General features: G+C 44.4%; 1 protein-coding gene across 1 annotated transcript in view; it reads right to left on the reverse strand.

Moving 5' to 3' along the window:
* NCAPD3 (non-SMC condensin II complex subunit D3) overlaps positions 1-12,164 on the reverse strand; it is a 57,885-nt gene extending 45,721 nt beyond the window's left edge. The window contains exons 1-4 of the mRNA XM_079928607.1: positions 11,614-12,164; positions 9,185-9,339; positions 6,409-6,571; positions 11-195 (exon numbers count right to left, since the gene is read on the reverse strand). Coding sequence (XP_079784733.1) covers positions 11-195; positions 6,409-6,571; positions 9,185-9,339; positions 11,614-11,677 — 567 coding nt within the window. The 5' untranslated portion in view covers positions 11,678-12,164. The remainder of the gene's footprint in view (positions 1-10; positions 196-6,408; positions 6,572-9,184; positions 9,340-11,613) is intronic.
* Between the last annotated feature and the right edge of the window lies 1 nt (position 12,165).

The raw sequence follows: 12,165 nt of genomic DNA on the forward strand, positions 1-12,165 counted from the left end.
TCCCTCTTACCTCCATCTCCTCTTTCCTGGGGGGCCTTCCTCTCTTCCTACTCTCCCTTGGGTTGGCCTGAGCATTCTTTGGTTGTTCTTTCTTTCTTTTCGGATTCAAGCTGGATTCCTGAGGCCAGCTCTTCTTTAGAATCTGAATACATTTGTCAAACATCACTGGGTGGAAAACTTGGTTGGCTATACTGCCTATTCAAAAAGAATAAAGAGTAAGCAGGGTAGGTTTAATTGTCTTGAAATACGTCTGTAACAACAACGAAAAATTAAAAAGCAAAACCAGACTTTTCCTTAACTTTGAATAACAGTGAATCTTTAGCAAAAAAGTTCCATTCAACTTCAGCCCTAGGCAGTGAGCAACAGGCCTCATCATAAATAAACAATGAGATTTCCGTAGCTGGCTGTAACGGAGTAAGTGGTTTTACACTTTTCCTCCTGCCATAAACAACTATACAACTGGACAGAAATTTACAAAGTGACCATCTAAGACCCAGAGCAAGAGGTAGCCTAGCCACACAATCCCCGAGAAAAGGGAAACCAGTGAGATAAACCCTAAAATTGACCCAATTCTGTGTCTGGAGGCAATGTCTGGACAACAGCAGAAAAATGATGAACCCAAGCACACTCTGATGGACTTACTAAGTCAGGAATACAAGGATCAGTGTCAGGAAGGCAGGGTGGCTGGAATGTATGGAGCAGAGCACTGGAAACGAGGAAGCCACGTGGAGACAGTGCTGAGAAGTCTGCACAGGGCTGACCTTAGCTAGGACGCATGGGGCGAACTCCATGATGGTGGGCAAAGAAAACCTCCAAGCAGGTGGGAGATGGACAGTTTTTGGAATGCACACAGGGGAGAGATACGTTGGAGCCCCAGCCAGCCACAGTGACCTGGAACATTCACGACACACTCGGAGAGAAACACACCTTAACAGCAGGGCTAAACTAGCTCCAGAGTAAAGGCTACTTTACATCTGCCCCAACAAAGCTTTCAAACAAGCCTCAAAAGGACCAAGTTAATGCACCAATAGCTGCCTATCAAAACATACTTAAACACTACTTAAAGGAAAACAACAAAACCAAGACACTCAAAAACTTCACATTCAAAATGTCCAGCATCCAATAAAAAGGTACTGGGCGGGGCTTCCCTGGTGGCGCAGTGGTTGAGCGTCCGCCTGCCGATGCAGGGGACACGGGTTCGTGCCCCGGTCTGGGAAGATCCCACATGCCACGGAGCGGCTGGGCCCATGAGCCATGGCCGCTGAGCCTGCGCATCCGGAGCCTGTGCTCCGCAACGGGAGAGGCCACAGCAGTGAGAGGCCCGCGTACCAAAAGAAAAAATAAAAAACGTACTGGGCATCCAGAGAGAGGAAAACGTGCCCTGTGGTGAGAAGAGAATCGTCACTAGAAACAGTCCAAGAAATGACAGAGCAAGCAGAGAAGAACTGTAGGGCAGATATTATAAATAAGCTCAAGAATTAAACAGTAGCAAACAAAGCAAGAAATGAAAATATTTTAAAGAATCAAATGGAACTTCTGGATCTGAAAAAGAAAACGTCACTGGGTGATCTCAACAGCTGATGAGATGCTACAGGAACAAAGGCATGTGAACTTTAAGAAACAGAAGCACAGAAACAAAAAGAAATTAATAAAGGCCCTGGGACCCATGGGAGAATATCAAGCAATCTAACATACGAGTAAATTGGAATCCCATAAAAAAGAGAGGGAAGAAAATATCTGAAGGAATAATAACTGGAAAATTTCCAAATATGTTAAAAACTACAAATTCACAGACCCAAGAAGCTCAATGAACCAAACTATGATGAACACAAAGGAAATCCCACCAAAGGGTAGATAATCTAATCAAATCAAAACTAATAATCTAATCAAATCAAAACAAACTAATAGAGAAAATCTTCAAGGTAACCACGCCAAAAAAAAAAAAAAAAAAGACAAAAACACACAGAACAGCAATGATAAGAGTCATGCAGACTTCTCATCAGAAGTGAAGTAAGCCAGAAGACAATGAAATAACACCCAAAAAGCACTGAAAGAAAAAAATCTGTCAACCTAGAATTCTATATTCAGCAAAAACATTCTGGAAGGTGAAAGATACTTTCATGGAATCAAAATCCAAGACGGTCGATGGCTAACAGATGCACAGCATGAGAAGAGTCAAAGAGAGTTCTTCAGGCCAAAAGAAAATTACGTGAGATGAAATCTTTTAAAAAGAAAAGACATTTATTTTTTCATTTTCTAAAAAAATTATTTAAAAGATAATTCAGAGAAAAATGTTATGAATAAATTGTGTGGTTTACAACACACAGAAATTCAACGTATAACTACAACAGCACAAACAGGAGGGGAGAAAGGAAAGCACACTGTCTTAAGGCTTTACATTATCTATAAATAAGTAGATTATCGGAAGACAGACTATTAAAGTACTTATCGTACACCCAAAGCAAGCACTTAAAACATACACACACAAATAAGTATAGTTAATAGGCCAAAAGGGGAGATAACATGGAATACTAAAAAAATACCCAATCGAAAAAGGGCAGGAAGAGGGGAAAATGGAACAAAAAACAGATGGAACAAACAGAAAATAAATACCAAGAGGGCAGGAACCCAACCATATTGATAATCAATTATCTAAATTGTCTAAATGTCCCATAAAAAGGCAAAGATTGTTGAGAGGATGAAACCCAGTGATGGGCAGTCTACAACACTGTTTAATTACAAACGTGCAGACATGTCACATGTAAATCATGAGAAAGGGTGTGCCAACCTAGGACAAGTCACATGATAACGAGAAAGGCCATTTTAAGATCAAAGTAGATTTCAGCACGATGAATACAACCAGACAAAGAGGGACATAACACCAAAGGGGACACACGCAATCACAAATATGTTTGTAACCAGCAGACTTTCAAAATACCTGCCTTTAAAATTGGCAGACTTGAAAGGAGAAACAGGTAAGTTAAAACTATACTTGGAGATTTCAATGCTCTTCTCAGTAACTGAGAGAACAAATAAACAGACTATCAGAAAGGATACAGAAGACCTGAACAACCGCAGCAACCTACTCAACTTTGACAGAAAAGAGGTCCCCCAAAGGCAGAATGCACATTCCGTTCAAGGGCAAACACAAGATTCACCAAGTCAGACCTTGTGCCGAGCCATTTAAAACAAAAACAAAAAGTCAGCAATTTAAAAGTACTGTAGTCATATAAAGTATGTGCTCTGATCTCAACATAAATAAAATAGAAAGCAATTACAACATTTCAGGAAATTCCTCAAATATTTGGAAATTAAACACACTACTAAATACCTCAGAGGTGTAAAAAGAAATCACAAGAAAAATCAGAAAACTGCTTTGGCCTGAATGGTAATGAACAGATTATCAAAATCTGTGGGATGCAGATAGAGCAGTATATATATAGAGAAGGAAATTTACAATATTACATATATTAGAAACAAAGAAAAGTGAGAATAAAGATCTTAAGAAGTTAGAATAAGAACAAATTAAACCCTAAATAAGAAGGCAATAAGAGATAAGACCAAAATCATTGAAATAGAAAAGGAACAATAGAGTATAATCAATAACAGCAAAAATGGGTTCTTTGAAATGATCAAATCAATCAATAAAACTCTATCTAAACTGATGAAGGAAAAAAAGAAATGCAGATTACCAACAACACGACTAAAAGAGGACATATCACTACAGATTCTACAAACAAAACACTTCTTTCAACGAAAACTCCAGGCCCAGATGGCTTCTCTAGTGAATTCCACCAAAAATGTGAGTAAGAAAAACAACCAGTTCTTCACAAACTTCCAAAATACAGAGTAGGCAAGAACACTACCCAACTCATTCCATGAGACTGGTATTGCCCTGAAACCCAAACCAGATGAAGGCATCAAAAAAAAAAAAAAAAAAAAAAATCCCTTATCAATACAGATGCAAAAATATTCAATAAAATATTATCTAACTGAATCTGGCAACAGATTAAACACTATGACCAAGGTCATGCAAAACTGGCTTAACATATGAAAAAAATCAATGAATATATCACTAGAATGAAGAACAAAAACCACATGATCACCTTACAGATGCACAAAAGCAAATGACAAAATCTAATACCCATTCATAGTAAAACACTCAACAAACTAGGAATAATAACCTGATAAAGGCCATCCTCAAAACACCCCCGGGGGCATCATACTTAAGGGCAAAAGACTGAAAGCTTTCCTCCTGAGATCGGGAAGAAGATGCCCAACTCCCCACTCCTATTCAACAGTGGACTGGAGCTGTTAGCCAGGGCAACGAGGTAAGAAAAAGAAATAAAAAGCACCCAGACAGGAAAGGAATAAGGAAAATTATGTCTATTCACAGATGACATGATCTTATATATAGAAAATCCTATTGGAACCAGTAAATGAGTTCCGCCAAGTTTCAGGGTGCAAGATCAATTATCAAAAATCATAGCCAAGGGACTTCCCTGGTGGTCCAGTGAGTAAGATGCCATGCTCCCAATGCAGGGGGCCTGGGTTGGGTGGGGGAGGGATGGATTGGGAGTTTGGGGTTAGGAAATGCAAACTGTTATATACAGGATGGATAAACAATGAGGTCCTAGTGTACAGCACAGGGAACTATATTCAATATCCTGTGATAAACCATAATGGAAAAGAAAATAAAAAAGAACAGGGGTGTGTGTGTGTATATGTATATATATAAGACTAAATATAACAAAATTGGAAATCAACTATACTTCAATAAAAAAGATAAACTGTACTTCTATACACCACCAGTAAACAATTGGAAAATTAAATTAAGAAAACAAGTTCATCTACTATAGCGCAGAAAAGAATAAAATACTTAGGAATAAATTTAACCAAGGACGTGCAAGAGTTTTGTACCCTGAAAACTACAAAACAGGGGCTTCCCTGGTGGCGCAGTGGTTGAGAGTCCGCCTGCCAATGCAGGGGACGCGGGTTCGTGCCCCGGTCTGGGAAGATCCCACATGCCACAGAGCCGCTGGGCCTGTGAGCCATGGCCGCTGAGCCTGCATGTCCGGAGCCTGTGCCCCGCATCGGGAGAGGCCACAACAATGAGAGGCACGCGTACCGCAAAACAAACAAACAAACAAAAAACTACAAAACATCATCAAAACCAATGAAAGCCCTAAATAAATGGAAAGACGTCCATGTTCACGGATTGGAAGACTGAACACTGCTAAGACAGCAACACTCCCCACACTGATCTACAGAGTCAATGCAACCCGTCAAAACCCCAGCTTTTTGGAAAGAAGTTGATGCACAAATCCTAAAATTCATATGGAAATGCAAGGGATCTTGAAAAAGAACAAACCATGATCAAATATTAAGTATCAACAGCACCCTAACCACAATCCAGAAACATTTAAACACAGAAGGTAACTGGCAGAAGTACGACTTGCTGGAAAGCTGCAAGTGGCCCTACGAGTAACAGCCAGCCCTCAGCTCTGGGCTGAATCTCAACCTTAATCGGAAGGCGCTGCGCCCAGCAAGGAAAAGAAGAGTGAAACTGGGTTTCCAAGGCCACCACTTTGCTAAGAGCCCAGTTACACCTGAGATATCGCTTAGTAAGTGAGTTCTTTGGGAGCTTATTATTTCAAGTCATGATGGGAGCATTAACAGTAAAACAAATCAGTGTTCCAGGCTTTACATATCTCTTCACTAATTCCCAAGTCATATGGAATAGGCCTTTAACATCTACTATGAACGCGCTGACATGAGCAACGTCGAGCTGCAAGGCGGCTGACCCTGATTCTCTTCCACGTGAACTCAAGGTCCCAAGCTGCAGCTCCCTCTGCGCCCCACCCTCTCCTGCCCTGGGCTGGGGTGAGTGGGGAGGAGGGACTCCTTCATGGCTCCCACCCGAAGGAAGCGGGGGAGCATCACAGAGACACCCCTCCCCCGTGCTTCCTTCCTCAGCCTTACTAACTGTGCTCTGGCCTATTGGATGAGAACAGTCCCAACTACTGTCCACACCCACGCGGGGGAGACAACAGTTCCCTCTCCCCCGCCCCCAGCACTTTTCTCAGCCTGGACAGGGTGTCAGAAGGCAGGGCAGTATCGGAAGGGTATGCTGGGTGGGGTGGGTCAGAGTGGAGCTCTGAAACACCCCCTCCAGCCTTACCCCTCTCAGACTGCTTGTATTAGGTTACAAACCCAGCATAACAACATCAGAAAACACATTTACAGTTAAACAGGAGAGCTTTCTGGAACACCTGTAACATGCCACGTGCTTCACAGATTCCCTCTCACCTAGCCTCCCAGTGAGGAAACAAAGTACAAGTACAAAACAATGTAGATAAATTAAAAACTAAAAGCCCTGTCCTATCACACCAAACACACATACTGTACCTGGTACTTCCAGCAGCAGAAAATAAAGCCCAGCGGCATGAAGGCCAAATTCCCGCTGCTGGGCACTGACGTTTTTCTTAAGGACCGTCTGAACGAAGTGATGGAACAAGGCCATCAGCGCGTTGTGGGAAATGCTGTTCTCCATGAAGAAGGTCCAAATGCTCTGGGGGAGGGGCGAACCATAAGAGCCAATAATTAGAGAAATGGGAAAATCTCCTATTATCTGATTTTTCTGAGTACTTTTAGTGCCCTATAAAAAAGGGAACAGACCATTCTGGCTCCTAATTGTAAATGTTTGTCATTTCACAGGGACTAAAACAAAATTTAAAAGTGTATTATTCAAAATTACAAGGGGAATTCCCTGGCGGTCCAGGTGTGACGACTCCACGCTTTCACTGCTGAGTGCCTGGGTTCGATCCCTGGTTGGGGAACTAAGATCCCACAAGCTGCATGGTGTGACCAAAACAAAACAAAAAAATTACAAAGATAAATAACTATAAAAGAAACTTAATTAACCTTTCAAAATAACTTTGGGTAAGTTTGAAGCACATATCTTTCTGAAATTACTATACCTAAAAGCTACACCAAGACTATGGGGGCACCCTATATCAGTAATTATGCAAACAAGTTACTCTCCATGTATGTCAAATGTACCCCAATTCATTTATCACTCAAATTACTAACTGAAGAAATCAGAGCAACTTATTTAAATTGAAATGTTCTATGGGCAATGGGAGCAGGAGAGGAAATACCGTGAAGTGTCTCCCTCAAGAGATTTCAGAAATAGCCTAGGTAAGACAGGAAATAAACCCTAGAGCATAAACCACAATCTTATTAATTTTATCACTGTTCTATGCTTTCTCCTATTAAAGATGTGAACAGGAAATAGGTTATTTGTATAAACCAAACATAGCAGGAACTAAATATGGTTTATTCTGGGCTACTTTAAAAAAACATAAGCTCACAAAAGTTCAAGAAATCAGACCTCGTATATACTGCTTCCCTGAAAAGACAGGGAAAACTCTCCTCTTTCCTTCACCACGAAGCTTCTGGAAGAAATGAGTTACATCCTCATCCCTAAGGCCATCTCAGCTCCACTCCACTCACCTGTAACTGTGACCCTGGGGGACCCAATCACCTCTGCAGCATTTCATACCTGATAAAAGCTAAGTTCACAAAACTTTATTAACTCCATCTGAAAAAAAGGCCCTAGTTGTTAGCCCTCCTCCCCAATTTCCACAACCATAACTCCAGACCATGCCGTAACACACATTTAAAAAAACAGATGAGCAAAACACAGTTGAACAGTTGGCTGTTGAACAACACAGGGCAAGTCCAAAGTCCTTGTGGAATTCATAGCCGGCCCTCTACAGACACAGTTCCTCCACATCCATGGTTCTGCATCCACAGACTCAAACAACTGGAATCGTGGAGTCCTGTAGTTACTACTGAAAAACTCTGCAGGTAAGTGGGCCTGTGCAGTTCAAACCCGTGTTGTTCAAGGGTCAGCTGTACTGTCCCCAGGGACCTCCCTGCGTGTAGCAATTCCCACTTCAGTCCATCTTCGGTCAAGAACATCCGTCTGAAACAGATCTCTTCAAGTCCCTTAGTCTACTGCTCACTAGAACCTCTTCCTCCGAGAGCTGGATGTGAGAATGAGTGGGTTAATCTATGTATGATGCTTAGACCTAAACCTTGTATACCACAAACACCTCACCCTCGAACCCCACTGTGGTCCCCACTTACAGCTCAGTCCTGTGTGCCCCGCCCTGCCCCCATCCCCTCGGCACCCGTTGCACATCCGCACTGTGACGACCCCTCCGTAGGCTACCCTAGGACTCGCATTACTGCAGTCAACATTCTATCCATTTGTGAAGACTTGCCTCCAGCTAGCTACTTTCTTTCTGGGACCCACCCAATCTCACCACGCTCCCTTTTCTATGCCCCTATGAGATGGCATCTAACCTGTCCTAGAGCAGTTTTTACAATGCAGACTCTGGTGGCCTGGTGCTTCTCCATGCCTGCGGATGTGGTCGCTGGACATGCCTAGCCAGTGCAACGCAAGTGGGCCCCCCAAGAGCCAGTGCTTAATTCTCCCCTCTCCCCCAGGTAGGGGGAGGCTCTTTACCTTAACCATCATGTTACCTGCTGAGGTACTTCATGCAGTACTCAGCATTACGCTTAATGAATGTTTAACAGGATGATTTAATTTTTGAACAGCTACATGAAACCTCTAACTGAAATATTTTTGGTAATTTAGATCTTTCAGAGATGTTAATATCTAAGTATTCTTTGTTCTGCTTTAGAGTCCCTCAGTTTTTGAAAAGCAGTTAATGATCTAAACAGTAATAGGTAGAACTCAGTATTTAAAGGAACTCTTTTTTCCATTTTTAATTCAACTCATCCCTTTTCAGTTTTATATCCAGCTTTCCTAAACTTAAGGCATGCCCGAATTGTTATTGCATTGTCCTTGGCCAACTTTTCCTATTTGGTTTATCTGCTTTCCCTCCTTGCCTTGGCCTTTATTCTTTTCCTTTAATTTGCTGTTGTAAACAGTGGTCATGACTTGAAAAAGAATCACAGATTAATACCTTGAACCTCTGGAAGGAAAGCTATGAGGCTACCCCAATAAATGAACCACATTCTTTATGCCACTCTTTATCATACTCCTTCTGAACTATACACTAAAAAGACTAAGCTTTAGATGATAATAGGGCCTTTTATCTTCCACTTCTGACAACTAAATGGCTAGCTTGATTTTTTTTTTTTTTTTTACCTCTGTAGGTCCATGCTCCCCAGCAGCAAAAGTTAAAAGACTGTCATAGAGATTTGTGAATGCGCTCAGTCCGGTCTGCACGATCTCTGCTTCTATGGTGGGATCCAGAGGCTCAGTTTCCGTGAATTCCAGTTCCCATACTGTGCCCACCCATTCTAGTGGGAAAATGCAATGAAGTCAACAAATGTTCTATAATAAGAAAGACCAATAAGCTTTAGAGGCTGAGTACATTCATGAAGAGAAAAGTTTACTAGTCACAACTCACATTTAACTATACCATACAGGTGAGGCAGAATTAGAAGGAAGCAAAAGAGATTAGAACATCTTTTTTTAATCATTAACTGACAGCTGGCTATTAGGTTGGTCATCATCTAAAAATATCAAGAAGGAAAACACTTTTCAGATGTAACAGTTTGGGGGATGATCCAGCCTTCCCGTATGTTCAATCTGGAGAAGAGAAGGTTAATAAAAGGTTGCCTTAGCTGTCCCTTTGTGAAAGTCTTACAATCAAGTTAATAAACCCAAATAAAGTGTAGAACACAAAGGGACAGCTGAGGCAAATGACTATTTAACATGCTTTAATTACTCATTCACTCTTCCCTAACTGATCTCCTAACAAATACAAGCAGCTTCCTAAAAATGTTCTTGCATCTTTTCTTGCCTTTTTCTCTCATACATTCTCCCACTTATTTTATATGCATATTTTTAAATGCACACCCATATTTCTGACCTCATTTCTGAATCGAAACTACGAAGTCCCAGTGATAAAAGATCTGGAATCAGAAAATCAATATATTCAACAAATGACAGCTATTATCACGTCTACAATGGATAGGTGTTAAAGCCGTAGTAGACAGTACAACAGTAGAGAGCAGATGGAGACTATTCCTGGGGGAGGCAGGGGGCAGAGGTGGGAAGGAAGACGATCCTTCAGCTGCTCCAACACGTGGGGGTTACCAGGGAAAGAGACACCGAGAAGGGCATCCCAGGCAGAGTGGACCCCATAACAAAGCACAAAAGGAAACAAAGTATCACCTGTTTAGAAACCAACACCATCGTAACAGCACTGAGCTCAGCTGTGAAGGGTGAGTTGTTATCAGCACTTACTCAGCAGGTAGTATAATGCGGCCGGTCCCTAGGGGCCTTCCCAGAACAGCCCCTCCCCCCATGTGCTCCGCCTGCCTTTGTCTGCAGAACAACTTGAGTCAAAGGATAAACATAATGAGAAAACTGAGAAAATGCAGAAAGAGAGAAAAACAGTCAAGCAAAGCAAAATAATAATTAGCCAATAAACAAAGTCAAGGACCTTTAGTTCCTCCTCAAGGACTACAGATACTAGTCTGAGCCTTGTCCTTTGAGCCGTTTTGCAGACACTGAAACACCCCCCCAACAGGTGGGAGAAGTCAACTGCTGCCCACAAGCGCGGTAGACGGGTTGGAACCAGGCTGATGCTGCTGACCCCTGACTACCTCACCACCAACCAACCAATCAGAAGAATATTCACCAGGTGATCACACACCCTTCAACTCTCCTCCCTCACCCTGTCTTTAAACTCTTCCCCTGAAAGCCTTTGGGGAGTTGGGGTCTTTTAAGCACAAGCTGCCTGGACGCCTTGTCGGTTCCTGCAATGAAGGCTGCACTTTGCTTCACCACAAGCGGGGGTCAGCAGATTGGCCTTGCCGCGCACGGGCCAAGTGGACCCAAGTTTGTTTTGTTAACAGCAGGTGCAGGTATTAAATCAATCTTCACGAACGCCCGCAAAGTAGATCTTAGAACCCCCATTTGACACAAGCGACCGAGGCCCGCGAGGCTCGGGTGCTCAGCGGCGGACCAAGGCACCGGCCCCAGGTCCGACTCCAGAGCTCAGCTCTGGAAAAAGAGCACCCGCTGGGACAGGTGAAGGCTCTCGCCGCAAACAGAGGCTGTGGTAACTCAGGAACCCGAGGGAACCACTGAAGGGTCACGCTGGCCTTTTCAAGGTGGTCCCGGAAGGGGTGTGGGGCCGGGTCGGGATGGAAGTGCTGGCGCCAGAAGGGCAGGAGGTGCCCCAAGCGCCAAGACGGGCCACAGCGAGGGCGCGGGTTGGACCGCAGCCTCGGGAAGCGGCGGGCGAGGCTGGGACGAGGGGCCGCCGCCACCAGAGGCTGGAGGTGGGGGAGGGGGGCACCTCCTGCCCTTCAGGGAGGATGGGCGCCCGGGGACGCCAGCCGCACCCCTGGGCCTCAAGTTCAGGAAGTCTGCCCGGCCCAACAAACAGACGCGCTGCCGAAGCCTCGGCACCTGCGGGGCTGTCCGCGCAGACCCGGAGGCAAGGCCGAGAAGCAGGAGCACAGAGCGGAAGGAGCCCGCGGAGAAGCGCCAACGCCGCTGCCCGGCGCGACCCCTCCCCAGCACCCCCCGCAGCCCGCAGGCCCCGGCCGCGTCCTCACCTGGACTGAGGTCCAGCGGGCACCAGGGCTGCAGGGCGCTCGCCAGGTCCCGCCAAGCCGCCATGACCGCCGCTCGCCTCAACTTTCAAAGCTGCTCCGGCGCGCGCGCCGAGAAGACCCAGCGGGCTCAGGGGGACACGGGGTTCGCACCAACCAATTACCGCGCCCCGCCGGTCCGTCCGCTGGCCAATCAGCAGGGCCTTCCGCCGCATGCGCAAAGGGTGAGGCGGGCCCAAACCTACCCACGCAGCCGAGGTCGGGGGTCGTTTTCAGCTTTTCCTCAGAACTGGGGGTCAAGAGCTAAATCTAATGTCCCGTCTCCCTAAAAGGGGACACTCTGAAGAGAATCTGAGGCAGTATACTTTTTTGTTGTAATTGTCACCTCTCTCCCGTCAAGCGGCATTTCTTGTGCGTGTCAAAGGGCCGCGTTTACCCATCAGACAGCATCGAAGGTGTACACATTCGAGTGTGGGTGGCGGCCTACCGTTTACCGAACTAAATAAAGGAAAAGCAAAACAAGGCATTCAGAAAGGACATCTTTAGTTCTGAATT

This window comes from Stenella coeruleoalba (assembly GCF_951394435.1).
Source record: "Stenella coeruleoalba genome assembly, chromosome: 8".
In the NCBI taxonomy this organism is placed as follows: Eukaryota; Metazoa; Chordata; class Mammalia; order Artiodactyla; family Delphinidae; genus Stenella; species Stenella coeruleoalba.